The sequence below is a fragment of the Strix uralensis genome, chromosome Z (genome assembly GCF_047716275.1).
Source record: "Strix uralensis isolate ZFMK-TIS-50842 chromosome Z, bStrUra1, whole genome shotgun sequence".
NCBI classification, from domain to species: domain Eukaryota; kingdom Metazoa; phylum Chordata; class Aves; order Strigiformes; family Strigidae; genus Strix; species Strix uralensis.
Window position 1 is genome coordinate 101,744,877 of NC_134012.1, and position 22,340 is coordinate 101,767,216.

Here is a 22,340-nt window from a genome sequence, read left to right on the forward strand (position 1 = left end):
GTGTCGGGCTTCCCTCCCTCGGCAGCAGGGCCAGGGTCCCCCCGCCACGCTGTAAGTGGGGGACCCCCCATCCATCCGCCGAGGGCAGGACCTGCCCCGAGGGGAAAGGACAGGCCTGGGATGAACAGGGCAAGCGCATTTCTCCTCGCCAGACAGACACTCGAGGACACGGAGCTCCCGGCAGCGCTGCTCGCGAGCCCCGATCCTTCACGTTAATTAGAAAACAATTAAAAAGCAATTTAAACAAACTGTTTAAATAAGGGCGTAAGTAAGAGCGAAGCCACTTTTTGCCCAGCGTAAGTGTACTTCATGCGTTTGCAGGAAGTAAATAGAAATAATCATCCCGGTGCTGAAGCACCAGCCGTGCCCAGCCCCGGGGATGCTCCGGCTGGGGAGCGGGGCCAGCGAGGCCCGTGCTGCTCTGCTGGAAACAGTGTTTCCTCCTTCCCAAGGGAACCGCTTCCCGTTCCTGAGGTGTCTAAAGAATTTGGGTAACTGTCCCCAGCCACAAGCAGAACGACTGAGTGCAGCTATCCTGCAAATCCCAGCCAACGCCGAGCATCGCCGGGCCGGGGTGCCGGCCGTCCCCGGAGGGGGAGCCCACTCTTGCGCGGATGGTGCCAGCAGTCGGCAGGGGGGGGGACACGACACGTGTCGAAAACACCCAGCTTCCAGCCCCTGTCCGAGGAGGGGAGCTTGAAACCCCCCAGCTGGAGGCACGGAGCAGCTGAGCAGCAAGGGCAGGGACATGGTGGGACAGCCCTGGCACGCTGGGACAGAGCCGGTGGCCCCTCTCCAGCTTCGCTGCCCTGAGCTCAGGCCCTGGGGTGGCCACAGGTGGCTGCGGAGTGGCCAGCAAGCCCCCGGCACGGGGATGAGTTGAGGCCCTCTCCTCAGGCTCTGTGACACCCACAAGCCCTAAAAATCTAACTGCAGGAAATGAAACATTCGGTAACATCATCTCTGCTCCACCTGCACTCTGAGTAGTGACGGGGGTTGACAGGGCCTAGCAAGAAAAAATGGTTAATTAATATTCTTGCTACCTTTAGAAGTAGCGGAACAGGTGCCAAATTCAATCACAGAATTGGGTTTAAATGTTCAAAAAAAAAAAAAAAGGAACTTTAAAGAGAAGACAGGCTACAGCCGACTTTGCATGCCCATTTTTGTATGCAATCAGGTGTAAAACTCATATTTAAGATTGTAAATTTACATATGTAGGAAGTCTGGTTTGGGGAAAAAGATTAGATATACTTACCCTGGATGGACTAGGATGTCCTGCATTCCCCCAGGACCCTGAGCTAGTTCTGTCTTCTACATCTAGGGACAAAAAAGTTCTTTAGGCTTTATTGCAATAATTCTTTCCTTTTGTATAGGCACTTTTAAATTAATGTTTCAAATTAATCTCCTGTTGCCTTTAATTAAGAATCAGGCACAGGGCTACTACGATGGTAGTGGCTTCTGACCCACTGCTTAAATTAACTCATTTAAATTCACAGCAGAAATGAACCGGACCCTCAGGAACCTGAGGTTTGAACATAAAAATTACTTCAGCGGCTCAGTGTTTCTCGACACTTTAAAAAGTGACTGCACTGTACCAGTTAAAAACCCATCAAAATCTCCAGCACAAAAACAGGTATTGTCAACCAGTAAAAATAAAACATGATAAAACCAGACGAAACCTAGAAGGAAGGCATGTTTGGGGTAAATGTACCTCTCACCACCTCATCTAGGCTTCTGCTGCAGAAAAGCATTTACGCACGGACTTGTACCTCCAGAAAAGCCCATTCCAAAAGCCAAGCACAGAGGGGGTATTTCCCTCTTTTCCTCTATCATTTGATAGAAAATTACTGGGTGGGAGACACTCCAGCCAGCCCATTTCGGGGTGTTCTGAACCCTTTTCCCCCTCCGTTTGCGAGGGCACCTCTAGGAACAACGTGTCCCATGGCGCACGTGCTAGGCTGTGGTGGAACCTGCTGCTCGGGGTACGGACCAAAGCACCAGCACTCCTCTGAGTTCCTCCTGACTTTGCAACACCATGCAGGGAGGTCTCAGCCTGCCATATTCTTGGGTGCGTTGATCTGCGCACCCAAGGGACAGCCTGGTAGTCACCCTGGGAGGGCGAGGTGACCATCGGTAGCCAGCCACGGCTTCCGTATGCAAGAGGCCAGCTAGGCTGCAACACTGTGTTTTCCTTGACAAAAATCAGGTCACAGGCACATTTTGCATATGAATGCTCTCCCCATTTCACAATTCCCAGTATTTCTTCTCTGATGCAACTATTTTTATTCCACTTTCCCCAAGTCTTTCCCAGTATTGTCAGTTAATCCAGTTTATTGTTAAAACTTCCTCATGATGCTGAAAGCTCTTTCAAATGTGGAGGCTAAAAAAAAAATTAAAAAAAAAAAAAAAAAAGAGACCCACACAGTAGCTTCTTCCAACGACATCCCAACCGCACAGGGCTGTCCCTCTCGGGTCCCCCCCACCCAAGCAGTGACGTGCCCCCAGCCCTGGGCTGGCCACGCTACTTCTGAGGTCACACCAAGGCCTGGGAGAAGCCCCTGAACTCGTCTCCGCGGGGTATCACTGACACCGAACTTGAAAGATCCTCACAGTGCCCTCAAGTATACTGGGATGCGCTGGCGCAACGGCTGCCATCACAAAACCTTTCCTGAAATGAGCTGGGAGTCTCCTGAGACTTTCCACTCGGCTAAAAACTTAATGGCTAAACATAACGCCCGTTCAGCGAGGCACTCGCGCGCAGGTTTAATGGAAGCCGGTGAATAATTCCACTGAAATCACAGTCAGCTCTTGTGTTAATTCAAGTAAATGAGATCACTCATGCTTAACGTTAAGCACATCCTTTAGTACATTGATGGACTGGACCATACTGCTTAAATCCATTACTTTTTTTTACTTACAGTATGTTAAACATCAGGAAACGTGATTGACATTGATGTATAACAGTATTATTGCACATTTCGGTGCTATTTTCCAACTTACTCCTGTGTACCCACCAGCATTCTAATGAAATAATACTACTGCTTGCCTTTTGCCATGCACAAACAGTAGCATTAATTTAACTGGAAAAATACATATTTGGCTAGAGAAACTTTCTCCGAGTGCTGCCGAAGACGACGCACGCGAGCGGCTCCTTTCCACCTGCACATCGTGTCATCCGGACTTGGGGGATCGGTGGGAACTTCAGTGGTCTGAGAAGCAGATACGGCCATTAGCACTTTAAAATACGGGTGCTGTGACCAAATCTGGTTGATTTCCAAGATTTTTTTTAAAAAAGAAAAAAAAAAAAAAAACAACACCACAACACAAAAAGCCCACACATTTGTATAGTTTAATACTTTCCCCCAATTACAATTCCTATTATCTCAATAACAGATGAATGTGTTAATAGCACAAGACACTCTTAGGTAAATATTTAATTAAGCTCCAGAAAAAGAAAGAAAATGTGTATCATTTACCTGACAGATCAGATCAACCATTCTATTAGGTTAATTAGGCATATTTTTAAAAATCATTTGTGTTATGTAACAGGCAATTAACTCTGTAGAGCCCTGATCCATTGCTTGCTAAAAACCAGTGGATATTATCCCGTTGACTGTGATGGGCATCGTCCCACCCTCGAGTGTAGCTTCCAAAATCCGCCCGCGCACAGAACAGCTCAGCCCTCGGGAACAGCCCCTGGGGGACCAGGTGCCCACCTCCGGGGGGGGGGTGTGGGGGGGGTGTGTGACATCCCCAGCACCCGCAGGCTGGGCTCCAGCCCTGCAGACCCATGAGCCCACTCACGGGTGTGGAAAACAGAGGGTAAAGGACAGAGCCACACCAGCCAAGGGCCCTGCTTTTGTGAACACAGAGGCGTTATTCACATAACTCCCTGTTAGAAACTTCATTTATTAATATACTTATTTTTTGTAAAAGACATATTATTTTAGGTTAGCTATGTTGTCAAGGCCCCTTACACTGGCTCATGGCAAGATTTACATTTACAGGCTGCTGTACTCTACATTTTTATTTATATTTTAAGAATATAGACGCTGTGGTCTTGGGCACTCTAACGCTCCACCTAAAATAACACTTTGGAGGGCTGTGTTTTGAGCCGTAATCCTCGTGCGCTCGGTGCCCAGGAGGGACAGCAGAGAGGGAAGGGAGCATCCCCACACCCACCCGGGCAAGGGGCACACTTGGTTGCCAAGCCCTTCCCTTTGGGAGCCCAGCACTCGGCTCCAGATGAGTCTTCTGTCACCCCTCCTACAGATGCTGGGCTGATACACTCGATTTAACCCACCCGTGGCACCTCTTTTGAGTCACATACTTCAAAAAACAATTTTTTCAGGCACACGCTCCTGAAGATGTCCAGTACTTTCCAGTAGCACATGGAAATTCCAGCTTCACGGCCAACTTCTGGACGGTCCCAATGACGCAAAAGGAACTATTTACACGCTTACAGTTAAACATATGCTTTTGTGGCAAGCTGAATTCCCACCCACTGTCCTTTCCGGTATCTTTGCTGCGTTATCCCTACCTCTCCCTCAAGCCAAGCATGCCAAAGAGCAGTGGGCATTATCAGATGCTTAAAATAAGAGGGGAACAACACATACCTCAGGGCTGGGGCATTCCTCATCTCCGCAAACATCCCAGACCAAGGCCCTGGGCACACCCGAGACTAACCTAGGAAGTCCTGCCTAAGCAGGGGGAAGCACGGCCGAGCAGGAAGAACACTCCTGGGCAGGGAGAGGGGCAGCTTTCGGGGATGCATCAGGGGAAGGCTGAGAGTAAAGACACGCAAACATCATTCTACATACTCAAGCATATTACATTGGGTGCAAATTAGGAGACTAACCTCACAGAAACATTCTGTAAGATTTGCCTAGACTCCAAAACGTTTAGCCATCTCAATTTCAGTTGAAAACTCCTTGCCCTTTACATTGTTTTAGTCTGAGCCAATATAATGCTCAAGGTCTTCCACCAAAATTAGAAGTTCTGGACTCTGATCAGAAAACGACAAGCAATGGCTCTTGTGCCTTATCTTCAGGGGTCGCGTCTTAGCTTTCGACCAATTTTCTTTGTATTTAGACTTAAATGTGCAAACTACACTATATTACTCTGCAAAACATCAATGAGAAGGCTTAATTAAGTAACACTGACAGATAAATCCATTTCTTTCGCAGTAATCAAATCAAAGCAGGTTGACATAACACAGGAACTTAATACAGTTATTCCCTTGTAATTGGAAAAAGGCCCTTTACTTCTCATTAAAGCAATCTTCTGGGTATTGGCATAATAAGAAGGCTCAGGGCTTTAATACTGCCCTATAAAAGCCCCAAGATACAGACCCCTTAAGCAAACATGCCAGATTATCTAATTCCTTGATCACAGTGGAACATGTAGTTATTGTTTTAAACTACTAATTCTTTATCTCAGCTACAGACAAAAAGAAGGAACTCAGTCTGAAACACGTATCATGAAGCTCTATAAAAACGCAAGCTCTAGCTAGGGAAAACGATGCATTTTCAAAAAAAACCCCTGCATCTTCAGCTGGGAAATTGAGAGCTTAGCAAGATGAAAATTGTTCTTGGACATAAACAGTCATAAAGAGCAAATAATAAAATACAGTTTTATTGCATTTGTGAATCTGCTGAAAAATACTTTTCCCTGTATTTTTTCAATGGAAGCGGAGCTGGGCAAAGCCTTCCTGCTGCCGCTGGGTTGGTGCCACAGCTCTCCCCCACTATCACCACGCAGGTGGCACCAACTGCCTACAGCTGAGCAGCTCAGCTTCTCCTCGGACCCGCGAGCGGATTCGGCGCGTCCCCGGCGCGGGTTATGCCGTGTGCGGAGCCCTCAGCCGCTCCGCGTGCCCAGGGCCGTGAAGGGCTTGGGTGGTGGGCTACAACAGATGGGCACCTCCCTGTCTCTCTTCATCTTCTTTACGATGGCGTGATCCAGCAAGAGTCAAAAAGCCAGCTGACTTCTGTCCCCCTCTAACCAGCCCTCAAATCAACAGCACTTCTCCCTCGGCAGAAAAGAAAAAAACCCTCACTAATTACTACCTAGTTAATCTAGCCTAGTTTACTAATAATTTAGTATGACAGATATGGCAAGAAGGTTTGTAAGCTCCTAAACCTAATTCCGGAAATTTATTATGTACCCTGTAAGTACTGCCACTTAGGTAATTAGGACAGTGAAACCCTAATGACACCAAAGTCAATACAAAATTCTCCAGTGCCTTATTCTCAGAGCTTGGATTTATCCCAGAGTGCATAAACCTGAACACATATGTAATTTTCTCCAGAATCTGGCTCCTGTAAATTAACCTCACTTAATCACAAGCATTAGGCAACGCGACGTTACAAAAAGCAAATCATCACGGACAGATTTGGTCAGTTTTTCAGAACGCAATTCATACGTGATTAATTATAATGATTGAAATAACTTGAGCTTCACGCAGCATCTCAGAAGTTCTATCTAAAAGAAGTAAAACTGGCACTTGAATGGAATCAAACCACTCCGAGCATTTTAAGCAAAGAACCTGGGAAAAGCATATTCAACTGAATCCAGCAAAGATGTTCAGTGCTGTAGAGAGATTGGCTGGATTCAAGTCTTATTACCTCTATTAACGATCTGGGGAAAAAGAATTGCAATCCACATCGATTACACCCGTGTTGGAAGGTACCGCAACTTCAGGGAGGCTGCTAATGCTTAAGGATCAGGGGGAAATCCAGAGCACTGATTTTGGGGCCAAAAGCTGCACTTATGCAGAGGAACGAGTTCCAGAAAGCCTCCAGTCGAGCAGCCACCAAACCCTAAAAATACTTTTCAGCAGCCTGCAGAGTTCTGCTTCTTGCATCGAGTCTCTCTTGACTTCCATGAGAAAGAGGGATGCCTGGGGAGCCCCCGAGGTGTTCCCCACCAGCCAAGTGCACCCCAACTGTGCCCAGCAAACACAGACAGAGCCGAGTTCAGCAAAATTATAGCAGATACTGTCACGGTCCACCACAAACGGGGAGCTCTGAGCCCTCCAGCATGTGGGCAATCGCTGTGACACCTCCACCACCACCACCACCTCTGCTTCAGAGAAGCATCAGCCTCATCACTGGGTGTCTTCAAATGGCCTCTGTGCTCAGGACATGGATAAAGGTGCTTAACACGCACCTCTCAGCTCCAGAAAAGGAAAGAAGTTCAGAATCAGATGACCTAAAGGGCAACTCACTGCCTAATATGATGTAACTTCACATTATTTTCATGGCAGACCACACTGCGTGACTTTCTCAGGCCAACACCTACTTTATTTTAAGGGGCTGTGATGCATAAGCTGGAGGCACCAGGCTGTAAGGCTACTTGACCTTGGTCATAATGCCCAGTCCCTTGAATTTGGTAAAAGTTTCATTGAATTCCTTAAGGTGCAGCCAAACAGAAACTTGAGAATTCGAAAATTAGTATTTTTTTTCTGGAAAAGCACCCAAACTCAGGGAAAAAAAAAAAAAAAAACACAAAACAAACTTCTCTTTGCAGAAATAATCCAAACAAATACTTGGGAAATCATCCAAGACTGCAGCAATAACACAGGACAATAAACTAGATGACTCTGGAATGTAATTTTGTTTGAACCTCCCACCACCTCCAATAACAAATTCGTGCACATACATAAAATCACAGGCTAGGAAATTATATTCTCATGCTTTACTCTGATAAACAGCAACATGGGTATCACAGGCATTTTGCTCATAAAGTCGGAGGAAAAAAAAACAAGAAAAAAAGACGACTCAGACTAGGAAAAGTAACTAAGAACTGTTCAAAAACAGAAGTGCCATTTGAAAGATGATACATAGGAAAAAAACAGTGTAAAAAGTATGCACCTGGTGTTAGACACAGTAACAGTAGTCTGGCAACTAGGTGAGATAATAGAAGAAAAAAAGCACAGTGGTGGATCTTGTTAATTTTATAGCAAATTTGATTAGGACCATTGATTTCTCCGCCATTCATAGATACGTGCTGCTTAACCACACGGCGTCCTGGAGCAAGCTTCCCGCTGGAGCGGAGGGAGAGGGAGCTTGGGTCTGCACCAGGAGAGTGTTTCTGGTTCCCACCATCGGTCTGAGCATTATTTGGAGCAATTTTGTGGGAAAACAGGCATTCAGCTCATGCTATACTTAATATGGTATTTTTCGAGGGGGGGAACTGAGGATGTTTATTGAAGCACACAGATCCCTACCTCAGTTTTACCACATAAAACCAGAGCATACTCACAACCCCTTGCCCTACGATATGATGCTCTGTACGGTGTGAAGGTGTTTCATGGTGCACGCCAAGAACCAAAGCTTCACTCCCCCTTCCCAACACTATCACCCCAGCACATGTACAAATACACAGATGGAATAACCTGACCACTACGCTCAGGAGAGTAAACAGAATGAGAAGCATATATATCTTTTTTTTTTTCAGATGTTCAAATAGTAAATTGAGCAGAAAAGGCAAATTCAGTTTTCATCAGCTAAACCTCCTTGCTCTGAAAAGACAGGGGTGAAATTCTACTTCTGTGGGAGTTTTCCATTTCATTTCAATTAAGAGTAAAATGTCATCTTTAGTATTTGTGTTACTCTAATTCAGAACAAACAATATTTCATGTTTAAGACAGCAGCATTCAGAGATGCAGCACAATCAAAATCATGACATTTAACAAATATAGTAATACAGGTGCTGAGCGAGCAGCCTGTACTCAGAAGTGTGCCTGTGAAAAATCTGGCCTTTATCTATCAGCTTCACAGCAAGAAATACAGAATTATGTTTCTTTAACTTTACTTTAACTCAGCACTAGGCCATATTCTTCTAAAGGATCTGAATAAACTACATATCAAGCCAAAGATAATTCTTGAAGAACGGTAATTTCATGCGCAGAAGTGCAAAATAATATTTATTGATATAATTATTCATCTTTGTGGCTCTGAAATAGAATTGCATTACTATAATTCCAAAATACTGTAAGAAACTTTGAAAACGTTAACATACAAGAGCATAAAAATGCTTAAATTGATGACTTTTTCCTCTTTCGTGAATATTTCAGAGAAGCCAAGTGCTGTGCTCCTGAATTTACCTATACAGCAAATGCAACCGGTTCTGGAAGACCAGAGTGACAGGCAAATCTTCCAAATGCTTGCTGGTGAACTCAAAGTCAAATTATTTAAGATGCTTTTCCAAAGAAGAAAGGTAATATACCACAGTCAAAAATTAATACATTTGCTTAACCTCCCCAAAAATGCTGTAATGTGTTTGCATTGGGAAGAGATGCCAAGGAAAATGGTGGTTCCTTCCCAGCACTCGACTCCTGCAGCCGAAGAGCGGGAGTCTTCTGGAGGTCGTGCTCGTGCCAGGCAAGCCCTTCCGATCCAGCGCAAGGGGGGGCCTATGAACCCCTACAAACCTCCCAGCCCTCGCACCCTGCACACACATCTCCCCCATCCACGCCCGCCCGCCCCAAGGGCGGCGGGTCCAAGGAGGATACGGAAAGTTCAGCTTCTCCAGAAGAGCTGAAGAGCGAATGAAGAGGAAACTGAAGAAACCTAACAAAGGCCAAGCCTTTGTCCACCAGAAGGCTGCTCTGGCAAGGGCTCCTGGTTCCGACCGTCAGCTCATTTGTACCACCATAACACCACGTTACTCTGACTTTACACGCTGTGCTCTCCCCAGCTGGCAATCAAAGGGCACAGAAGACACCAAAACTGCGAAGAAAAACCCAGCAATGAAGCTGCAGAAACGTGGCACAGGAGCACAGAGAGGGGTAACCAAGACACCTAAGAGAAGCAGGGGTGACAACTGAGATGGACTGAAGGGGGAAGTCCATGTTTCCTGGGGAAAGGGTGCTCAGAGCTACGAAAACCCCTCCCTGGACTGGCTTTTACAGGGCCAGGTTGGGTGATGGAGAAGAACAAATGGATACAGCCACCCTTGCCAGCAGCAGATGACAAAAGCACTTAGTGTAAAAGTAAAAGCCAGACCCTCTTTTCTACCAAATTAGCTCAAAAAAGCTGATGGCTGTTGTGCTCCTGGCACGCCGGGTGCTCCTGCGCTGACCCAGACAGACTCTGAGTTCGTGGGGTGGGTGCGAGATAGGGGCTGATCCCTGAGGGGGCCTCAACACTGAGGTCTCTGAAGAAAGTTCTTTGGAGAAAGAGATAACGGAAAGGGTGAGGATCACAAAACGTCAGCTGCTTTTTAAAAATAATTTTAACACAGAGAATCATAATCTTAATGCTAAAAATACAAAAAAAGTTACAAAAATACTGAACATGTGGGGCAAGCAGTGGTGTGTTTGCAAAACAGGCGTTCTGCTTCTGCAGTAATTCAGTCGGTCGGTCTTTACCCAAACCCCTTGATGCTAACCCTGAGCATCTCCCCAGAAGAGACTGCCAACGCGGTCGAGTTGCTGATGTGATCCAAAACACATAGAACAGTAAACGGAGAAAGACAAGTATCTTCAGATGTGAATTTTATCTTCAAGGGGAAAAAAAGTATATTAAATAGTATATTAACCAATGAAAGTAATTTTATAAGAGATTTAACATTCAAAATATCCTCAAATAAGACAGAAAACGACCAAGATCTCTACAGGAAAGAGACTTTTTGTACACGCACCATACTCACATGCAATTAGCATTTCTCGTTGTATGAATTACAGTTGTGTCAAAAATGAGAAGGGTGGGAAAAATCCTAGACTCTAATTACGATTATTATCATACTTAGACAAGTATGATAAACAGATACTTTGGGATTGCTATTCCCTCTTTGTGCTGTGAAGCACCTTACAAATAGTACATCAGATTCTGCTAATACAAATTAAGTTAAACACACTCGTTTTGTGGATCTTTTCTGCTGTTCTCAAAAGAATTACTTTTTCTCAGAGTATTATGGGGGTTTTTTAAGAACTAAATAAAAAAAACAAGCTCAACAAAAAGTGGCAAAATACAGAAGAAGGATTAAAGAGCAGTAGATCAAGGGGAGAATAAGCTGGTCACCTGGACATTTGGTAAGCTGAAGGATTGGCAAATTTAAAATGCATATCCACTGATGCAATCTTTTTTGAAGATTTTGCTCTAAATATCATCAGGACATGATAAAAAACATAGGGAGGTAAATCTGGAAGAAGGGCAGCATGAAGCTTGAAGGTGACAGAAGTCATCAAGGACTGACTTCACGGAGAGAAAGGAGCCAGGAGATGGAGTCACGAACAAAAGCACAGACTGTGAAGGGCCATGGAAACAGGGAAGAAAACTTAAATATGACATGGGAAACAGCAGGGAGACAATAAAGGGATTTCTGAGGAGTCGAATGTGGTTTTAGAATCAGACAATAGAGGGGATGTTGACAGACTGCAGGCACAGGACGGGGAGAAGTTGCACCAAGTTCAGGCAACAGTTTGGGCTTGAACAAGGGAAGAGGAATCGGCAAACTGAATCCATGCACCTCCCGCACCGGGAAGTTGCATATCATTATCCTTCCCGGGACAGCAATGTAAAGAAAGCAGAGATTCAAAATGGGAAATTTCTACTACTTATTTGATAAACAATTTACTATTGGTTTGCTCAAGGGATTAGATACAAAGCTTTAGGGTTTGGGGTTTTTTTTTTTTTTTTTTCAAAGAAGTAGGACCAGCTGCCAGATATATACAATACACTTCAATCTCTTCTGTTAAAGCCACAAATAATTGGAAAATTCATTTGAATCAGATGGTCATTTTATTTTCTGCCCAAATTTCCAAAGTCTACACAAATATCCACGGACAGTCTGAGGCTCCACTCAACGGCATTTGCTATAAAACGTCAACAGTGTAAACAAATCTAAACTGTTCTCAATCTTAATATTCGTAACAAAGAATTGCATTGTCCTGCTGTCGGATGAGGTCATAAAACCTCACATTGTGTTTAGGAGAGTTACATAAGCTATTTTTTAACACACTTATGACATAGACTTTGTGCTTGTAAAGACAGATGACTTCCACATATCCATTCGATTTTGTAACTTCAGCATTTAACCAGTTTTTAGCAGATCTGCTGGAACGGTAAGCAGATGGTAAGAAAAAGTTTAAGGTTCTAGTTCTATTGCTCCTTCCAGCCTATCAGGTTGCTGAAAGTTCGATTTTGTTCTGATTTTGGACAATCTGGGGGTAGGGAGTGCTATGGGAAAAGGGTTTCCTGAGCAAAATGAGTCTTTATTTATTTTAACTGAGAAGGGGTAAGAGTTTAGTAGGAAAGTGTCTGCTTCTTAGGACTCTTTCAGTTATGAATTGAATCTGGTTTATAAACTGTGGTTATCTAATTAATTTACTGCATATTCATATATAGTCTATATTAAAGTACTTAATTTTCACTTGAATCCAATAACCTAGAGCACTCCAAAGTTAGGATAATTAAGCATGCTGCTCCAGGCAAAGTGCAAACATTCTGCACCATAACCTAAAAATAATTAAGATTTACTTAAACTTGTTTAAGATTTAAACTCATTCAAGATTTACTTAAACACATCTTGTTTAACAGTTTAGGAAGGTCTTGGTAGGAAGCAAACGGACATTTTGGTTCCAAACTAGTTACCAAAACCAAAACCTACCTAAGGCCACGCTAGTAATGACAAGATGGCTGACTGGAAATAACTGCTGACTTCCAGGAGGGCTCATTAAATAACCTCAGTCTTCTCCATCACTAACTTCTACACCATGTGTTTCCCCGCTTCTCCCGCAGCAGCACCCCGACACCCTCCGGTTACAGCCCCGCGCAGCTCCAGCTCCCATCTCAAAGGACCTCAAGCAAGGGGATGGAGGGGCTGCATCCACATCCGTAAGCACCACTAGACGGTCCGTTGGCTTGTCTTGCAAATAATTACCTCAGCAATTAAACTGGGCCTCACCCGCCCGCCCTGCATCTCGGAAGGCCTCTGCTTCCCAAGGCCAGCGTGAAATGCTCGGATGCTCATCTCCGCTATGTAGCTCTGAGACCGAGAGTCAAAGGTTACCTTCTTATTTTAACATTCACTTTGTTCCCTTTCTGGGAGAAATCTGCATTGAGCTTCTAAATAAATAAATTCTGCCTTTTTTTTTTTTTTTCGGTGTGTGCACATGTTTATGTAGTCTATGAAAACACAAGCTTTATAAGGAAAATCTGAATGCAGCTAGAACATTCTGATTTTCTGTGAGACACGACCACATAAGACATACTACAAAACACGTTTACATGTGGAAGAGAAAAATCATCACAGAAATCCAACTTAGGCACCCAACACCATCTGAATGATTTCATATTTAACCACCTTCGATGATTTTTAAGCACTTTTTTAGACACCAAGTGCCACTAGTCAGATATACAGATGGAATTTTTTAAGAAGTTATGTCTACTTATATAATAACACTCCAAAAGCGTGTCGTATGAATGAGAAACGCTACACTTCAGCTGTGGGAACATTTAGAGAAAATACTGCCGCACGAGATAAGGCACTCAAACGCTCCAGGCAGCGGAGCAGCACGTGCAGATGTCCCAGACTCCAGGCTACCCCCTCTCCTGTCCCCGAAAGCCGTAGCAGCGGTCACTGGGGCGTTTTCCGGGTGGAAAGGTGCTGCAGCAGCCCCGGCCCCAGCCCGGCGAGGCAGAGCAGTGCCCGCACCAGGTGGGTCTGGGCTTTCCTTCGCTTCAGCCGCGCAGCAGAAATACCACAATATATGGTTTACTGGGTGATGAAACCTCAGGAAACCCCGCGCTTCAGCAATGAAAGCGAGATCCCTCATTCCGAAGGTCTGCATCCTGAACACCAACTCCCCGCACAAGGTCCCCGAATCCTTTTGGCAAGGCAGAGACACGCAGAGGGAAGACGCGAGCGGAGAGCGCGACGGCGGCACAGCCCGCGCCGCGCCACGTCTGGACACGACACGTGGGCGAGAGCACAGCACTTACTCAGTCCTTCCTCCATGCTCCAGCGGAGGAGTTTTTCCTGCAGCTTATTGTGAAGTACGTGGTCCAGTATTGTCAGTGACGCAATGTTGGATTTAACTCTTAATTATCAAAAATAATATACAAGGAGTTTGATTTACAAGGAGCGCCCCTCTCACAAATTGCTAAAATAAGCTGAATAATGGTATGGAATAGTATTTAATAATTTGCTACCCAGTTACACTGCATTAGTAATCTCATTAACAGTTGGCAGCAGCGCTGCAATATATCACAACAATCTGGGGAGGGCACCAGGGCTCCCACAAGGCAAGGGAAAAGAACAACCAGGTTAATGCTCTGCTCATATACATTAAGATTATTTCACAGAATAAGTCAGTCCAATAATTTATAGCATCATGTAGTCAACAGCACATCCAGCACACGGTAGGTACTCTTAAGATCCACGTGCCCTGATTTGAAAAGGAAAAAATGCCCAAAACTATGTTCTTAAACTTGATGTAGGCCTTTTAACCATGCAATATTATATTTAAATATAAATACAGAGGAGACCCACTGCCTTCAGTGGAAACCAGGGGAAGCAGCAGGAAGATGGACATTTTCAAAATTAGGTAGTATGTTTAGGTGCTGAAATAGCTCATTAAAAACTTAATCTAGGCATCCTCAGTTTAAACCAGAAATTTCAATAAAAACCAGGGTCCTGGCATCTAAACAGGACTGGACGAAATCTGGCGTGGAAGAGCTCAGTGCGGGACAACGTTACGGAAACTGTAACTGAACTGGAGACCCGACTCTGCAAACAGGATTGATGGTAAAAGCACAAGAGCAAGGCTTTTTCTATGTGTTTGAGTGACAAATAATAAAGTTAGTATATGTTTTCACTTGTGTGTAGCTTTGCTTTGACTTAAACTGTCTGTAACTACTAACTGTTAAAGGTGACTAGTGGCTTTGAGGTTGTAAAAGCAAATAAATGAAACTCGCAATTAATGGAAGCAATCCAGTGGGTTTAATTCCTCTCTTTTCTGCCTGTAAAACCTCAAAGCAGAATTCAGCTCTAAACAGGCTGTCAAACCCTTGGGGAAAGGGGTTAATTTTTCACCCCTCCATGCTGGCTGCAAAGCCACAGGCGCATCACCCTTCCGAACAGGAAGGCTGGAGGGTCTCGGGCCGTGCCCGGCTGCCACCACACCATCGGCACAGGGCCACGGCCAGCGGCACCGGACAGAGCTGGGCAAGTTCTCGGTGCCCTGTGGTGGCACCAAACCCACCAGCCAGAGCCCAGGAATTTCCTCCTCTGCTTTGCTCATCTTCTAACCCGTCTCTGCAGCTTCCCTCTCCGCTATGAATCACCACTTCTGCAGCAGGAGCTCTGCCGTGTGACTCACGGGGGGAAGGCTGGCTTCTTGCTTCGTTTAAAAAAAAAAAACAAACCACACAACAAAAAAAAAACAGCATTAAAAAATGCAAACTTTTTTTTCTTTTCCACTTCTGAGTGGGGAATAAATACAGCGATCAGCTCGTTCCCTTTGAATGGACAGCCCAGAATCAGGAGTGCATCTGTTCGAGCTGGTTCTGTATACACTTCAATACGATGCTGTTATCTAAACCAGATTTTTTACAGACCACACCAGCAGCTGGGTTTTGTACCTCTCTGGCCAGTACATGACTGGTTAATTCCCAATATTTATGTTTCTTGGAAACAGAAAGATTAGCAAGGAATGTGTAACTGGAAAAAGTTGAGGTAGAAAAAAAAAAAGCAGCAGAAAAACCAACCAAAAAACAACCCCCACCAGTCCAGCTCATCCTCCAACTGGCTGTTGCAAAAGTCACAAATTATACCAACGGCAGCAAATAAGAGATACTGTCTTGATTGCAAACCATGCAGATCTGATGAAAGGGAAATCAAACGTAAACAGAAGAAAAATATCTAATGAAACCAAAGGACATTTTCTACTAAACTTGTAGGCTTTGGAGAACAGCACTTTAATTTAAGCCTACTTTAGAATTACTTCATCTATATGAAAATTACATTAAAACTGCCCTAGATGTATTTGCATTTAAAGTGTATTATGACAGCCCTTAGCAAACACTTTCTATTTACTGGACACTTGCTATCGTAAGACAATCCATATGTTTCTAGGCAAAGAATATCAACAACCAAGGGAAAAAAAAATCTACCAGAAATCAATTCGACAGAAATTTTAAGTGATCTATTACACTACGGTGCAAAAGGGTTTTTAAAGCAAAGCAAGTGAGTTTGTCATGTTTTCAAGGACGTGCTGTGACTTCACCTGGCTTAACCCACCCAGTTCAGGGCAGCCTTTGGTAGTAAAGATAAACCACTGGTAAAAGGTTAGTGATGGCAAACAACTGGCTTTAGTGCCCTGGTTTGGGCTTGGAACAACTCTGCCATCCCCAAAGCTTTTTAAAATTCATTTGACACCAGTTTATTAAAGCTGTAAAGTGGAATCAGATGAATTTGACAGCCAAGAAGAAGCACTAGTTACCCCAATAACCCGCCTAAGCATGGGTATATTTTCTTTCTGTACTCTCCCTCTCAGACTTGAATTTACAAGGAGAAAGGGATTGAGACATGTCAGCCCCAGGCGTGTCCTCTCTCCAATGGCCATCGGCGTGCAAGATTTCACATTTAATTTTCAGTTTCTCAATTCTCCACAACTCTCACAGCTGGAAAACACGAACCCCAAAAGCCTATTATCTGCATGCCCCAATTATTTCAGTGTCCTGGATAAAAGAGCTCCTCACTGCAGTATGTGCAGATATATCTCGTATAAAAAAAACCTTAAACTTCAACATTTCGCGAAGTTTCCTGCGGAGCAGCTGCAACGCTGCCCTCCCCTGCGCTCCCGGGGGCCTGGCCTGCTGCTGGAGTCCCCAGCAGGACACGGTTGCTCCCCCCCTGATCCATCCCAACCTCTCGAGGTCCTGGTGCTCCAGCCCACTTTGTCCTGCCCTGGCTCCACGTTCACACACGCACGCTCAGCACAACACATCGCGTCCTTCAACACTAATAAAGCAGAGAGGAAGCGATGAACACACATGGGAGCCCCACGCCCCAAAAGACAATGTATTCACACTCAACACTCTTCTGAAATTTGGCATTATTTGTCATGTTACAATACAACTAAAAACACAAATCCGTATTTTTTTCCCCAAAATACTTCCAAAGTTTCCATGAAAGCTTTTTGGGCTTCCCTTGATCTTTGAGGGAATGACTCCTACCCTTCCTCATGCACTTGGTTTGAAGCTGCTCACACACCCCTTATGAAAAGTCACAGACATCCAGTAATATACATTAAATAAAATGCATTTCAAGCACCTGACTTGAAAAAAGATTGAAGCATTCCATCATTGGTCAAGACTCATCTTTTCTGTCTTTTATTATTGCACTCTGATGCCATGGACTAGATTTTGCTTGGGCTGAAAACCCCTCCTTCCTAAAATACATCCTCAAGTTCCACCAAAAGTTGATGTTGCAAGTTATTGACACATTAGAAACCACAGAAGCACCTGAGAACGGAGAAATTATGGCTTCTCCCCCCAAAAGGTGGCTGGATCAGCAGCCCAACTGAAGTGCCTCTACACCAATGCACGCAGCGTGGCCAACAAACAGGAGGAGCTGGAAGCCATTGTGCAGCAGGAAAACCAGGACGTGGTTGTCATCATGGAAACACAGTGGGATGACTCACGCAACTGGAGCATTCCAACGGGTGGCTGCAAACTCATCGGAAGGGATGGACAGGGAAGGAGAGGCGGTGGGTAGCCCTGTGTGTTAGGGAGGGTTTTGATTATCCAGAGTTTAATGATGGTGATAGTAGGGTTGACTCTTTATGAGTAAGAATTAGGGGGAAGGCCAAGAAGGCAGATACCATGGTGGGAGTCTGCTACAGACTACCCAAATCAGGATGAAGAGGCAGATAAAATATTCTATAAGCAGCTGAGAGAAGACTCACAATCACTAGCCCTTGTTCTCACGGTGGACTTCAACTAACCAGATGTCTGTTGGAAATACAATACAGCGGAGAGCAAACAGTCCAGGAGGTTCCTGGAACACGTGGAAGAGACCTTCCTGACACAGCTGGTGAGTGAGGCAGCTAGAGCAGGTGCCCCACTGGACCTGATGTTTGTGAACACAGAAGGACTTGGGGGTGATGGGATGGTTGGAGGCCACCTTGGGCCCAGCGATCACAAAACGATAGTTTGCGATTCTTGGAGAAGTAAGGAGGGGGGTCAGCAGAACGGCCACCTTGGACTTCCAGAGGGCAGACTCTGGCCTGTTTAGGGGCCTGGTTGCCAGAGTCCCTTGGGAGACAGTCCTGAAGCACAAAGGAGTCCAGGGAGGCTGGACGTTCTTCAAAAAGAAATCTTAAAAGTGTAGGAGCAAGCTGTCCCCACGTGCCGAAAGGGAAGACCACTGGCCTGGCTGAACAGAGAGATCTGGCTGAAGCTCAGGGAAAAAAAGGAGAGTTTATGACCTTTGGAAGAAGGGGCAGGCAACTCAGGAAGACTACGAGGTTGTCATGAGGTTATGCAGGGAGAAAATCAAAGCCCAGCTAGAACTTAACCCGGCTACTGCCATAGAAGACAATAAAAAATATTTCTATAAATACATTATAACAGCAAAAGGAGGGCTAAGGAGAATCTCCATCCTTTACTGGGTGTGGGGGGAAACAGTGACAAAGGATGAGGAAAAGACTGAGGTACTTTATGCCTTCTTTGCCTCAGTCTTTAATAGTAAGACTAATTGTTCTCGGGGTACCCAGCCTGCTGAGCTGGAAGACAGGGAGCAGAGCGAAGCCCCCATAATCCAAGGGGAAATGATTAGTGACCTGCCACACCACTGAGACATACACAAGTCCGTGGGGCCGGATGGGACCCGCTCAAGGGTGCTGAGGGAGCTGGCAGAAGCACTCATCGAGCCACCTTCCATCATTTCTCAGCACTCCTGGCTAAGTAGGGAGCTGTAACTGCAGTTAGCAAATGTGACACCCATCTACAAGAAGGGCTGGAGGGAGGAGCCAGGGAACTCCAGGCCTGTCAGCCTGACCTTGGTGCTGAGGAAGGTTATGGAGCAGATCACCCTGAGTGCCATCACACAGCACATACAGCACGACCAGGTGACCAGGCCTGGTCAGGATGGGTTTATGAAAGGCAGGTTGTGATGGGCTAACCTGATCTCCTTCTACGACAAGGTGGTCTACCTCTCCTGCTTAGCGTGGTCCCAAGCTTTTCAAACAAGAGTGTCGGTCTCTTTTCCCAAGTAACAAGCAATAGGGCAAGAAGAAATGGCCTCAAGTTGCCCCAGGGGAGGTTTAGGTTGGATATTAGGAAAAATTCCTTCACTGAAAGGGTTATTAAGCACTGGAACAGGCTGCCCGGGGCAGTGGTGGAGTCACCATCCCTGGAGGGATTTAAAGGACATGTAGATGTGGCCCTTGGGGACATGGTTTAGTGGTGGCCTTGGCAGTGCTGGGTTAACGGTTGGACTCGGTCTTAAAGGTCTTTTCCAACCTGAACAATTCTATGATGCCAGAGTTAGGTCGTATTCCACATTGCTGAACCCAAAGAGCTTAAAATGAAACTTGCTTTCTTTGCTTTGTCTGTTTCCTTTAGTTTTTACAGTGCATTAAGCTCGGCTCATGCTTTTTTGCTTTTCACTGCACGCAAAAGTTAGAGATTTCCTTTTGGTTATGGAGGAAAAAAAAAACAAATGCCAAGATAATTGCATCATTTTTCCCCTGGTCAAATTAAACACCAAATATTGAGTCTCGTGGTGCGATGTCAAATTGGCAACACTGCGCAGGAGGATCGCAATGCTCTCTGGCTTAAAAAAAAACATTATTCCCTTTCCACTGTATCTACCTTCTCAGGCCCAGATCACACCAATAATTAAGCACTTAATGAACAAGAAATTCCAGGAAATGCCCTATGTCTATAAAGCATCACAGAACATCTCCAATCAGAATTACATATTTTGTCTAAAATCTTAGTATACATTATATGTAGAAAAAAATAGAGAACATCCACACAAAAAGAGTATCTGTTTCAAGGCTTTAAAAATCACTCCCTTGATGCGAGAGTCACATTTTCAACATTTCCTGCAACATCACAACACAACAGCTCAGCTTTAGAGCACCATTTACTGTTTCAGCTCCTCAGCATGTCTCCCCGTTAAACTGAAACACTTTACCAATGGAAAGGAAAATGCATGCTGAGTCATATGCCCTCTTCAAAAGAAGGGATAAGTAACATAGGTGTATATATATTTATCAATTGAGCACATTTTGGGAGGAAAAAAAAAAAAGAAGAGAAGGAGCAAAGGACTACATTTTATGGCTTTTTCACTATTTAATATTTACACAAGAAAAAGTCTGTTTGTCTTCAACGATGCCACAAATTACTGATGATGCATTTAGATTTGGGCATTATGTAGCAAAAGCAAATGCCTTTTTCTTATTCCAAGCTGTGTAAAAATCAATCATATATTACACCCTTGGAGTTTGCTCAGGTATTTGAAGACAGGCAAGCAGAAGAGGAACCGCAACTTTACAACCTCGTATTGCTGCTGCACCATGACCGTAACCGAAACTTCCCTGCTGGCACCCAGGAAGCCTTTTCTCCAGAAAATTAATACACTGCACTAGCAACATCCAGGCAAGGGAACAGTACAAACAGGTTATGATGACAACTGAATCGGATGTGTAACGCTTTAAGTGTCTACTAATTCTGCATTGTAATAGAAAAGCTTAAAAAAAAAAGCATGACATCCACATGAATGCCAAATTAATTCATTATGATCAGCGCTACCACAATGAACACCAAATTAATTCATCACTGTAGAATACACAAAGCACTACCCACTCGTTAAGACTTCCTGACTAAAAAGAAAAGGATGCCTTCCTCAGCAGATACAACGTACATGGTCAGAGGTAGGGCTGACCAGCAGCACGGCTGGCTCGCTCTCTGGGAATCCTTCCCTCACGCAGAGTGTCCATCCACCCGTGCCTTAACCATCGACACCGAGGGCTGGCTGGTCTCCCCAATCGAGGAACGGGGCCCACCCTCAACACACAACGCACGCTCGCTTCCCTGGTACGCGAGGAACCACTAATGAAACCGCCTTTCTTCAAACCTGATCATTCCATTAATAATTTCCATCCATTTTCTCAAGCCTTGCTGTTCTTACAGGATAATAACAAACACCAAACATCTACAAAACCTCTTCAGTCTTCAATATCTGCCCTGAAAAGCTTCTTGTACCAAATGCATTCAGGCCTTTTGACTGGACTCTTCCGAGACACCGTAACTCAACTGTATTTGATGAAACGGAAGGCTGAGAAATTATTTGTCACTTTTGGAAAACTTCCACTCTTCCACGAACAGCTGAGGCACGACTGCAAACCTTGAAGTTTTTGCCAGGGATAACTTACATAATGGCAGCATTTGATTTTGAACTGAAAGATCACTGAGTGAGGGTCTCTTGAAATCTTCTTCATCTCCCACCTTCTAAGGCTCTGCCCTTTGCTCGTGCAGCATCTGCTATTTTTCAGCCTGACCATATGCTCGGAAGAAACTCACAGGGCTCCAACACTCTCACTGTTCTCAAGGCGGCCACAATCTCTTTGCAGGGGAACTCATTAATAAAAATAAATTTAAGAACCACTTCTAAGTGAAGGATGGAAACCATTTCAGCGTCTCGTCCTCCTTGCTGGACCTGAGGCCCAGTTGCCCACACCAAGGGAAACCGCTCCTCCAAGCACCAGGGAAAGCAGAAGCTCCCACAAGGAAAGATGCCAAAAGGAGAAGTTTCAGTGCATTGTTGGAAATCCTCTGTCTTTAGATCATCATTCAAGTCATCTTTCTAAATGACAAGGACTTTGGAGGATGCTGCTGAGGACTAAACCTGGGAAAGAGTCCATGCCTTTTTAAAAGGTGTTTTTAGGAAATTCTGTACTTTTTCATCTGTTGGGTCATTAAGAAAGAAATTGTCCTTAAAGATATCCCTTGAAATGAAGTTACAGCATTTAAAAACTGCAGAGATGCAAAACTGAATAAATTACATCCCTCCACCAAACAAACATATTCAGCAACGTCTTACTGGAGTATGTTATACCACTCCGATGAAATATTTTTTCCTGTTACGTATCTTAACACTACCGAGTGAAAAACAACCACAAGCTCAAGAGATGGAAATTTTACACCCACCACGTCTAGATACGAGTTCCTCTTAGGACATCCTGCCTCCTTCTTAGCTATTGAATTTGTTAATAGAAGGGTTTTTCCAGCAGAATTTGGGGGAGAATTTTCATCCTTCCTCCCCCTCTCTCCCTTCTTCCCTTTATAGCATTTTGCTAAGCTAGAGAGCAAGAATCCAGA

At 44.7% G+C, this 22,340-nt stretch overlaps 1 protein-coding gene across 11 annotated transcripts in view; it reads right to left on the reverse strand.

Moving 5' to 3' along the window:
* The window catches only part of TCF4 (transcription factor 4), a 240,276-nt gene that overhangs the window by 159,240 nt on the left and 58,696 nt on the right, over positions 1–22,340 (reverse strand). For all 11 annotated transcript variants that reach the window (XM_074856959.1, XM_074856954.1, XM_074856953.1 and 8 more), the window contains one exon: positions 1,256–1,317. In XM_074856959.1, coding sequence (XP_074713060.1) covers positions 1,256–1,317 — 62 coding nt within the window. The remainder of the gene's footprint in view (positions 1–1,255; positions 1,318–22,340) is intronic.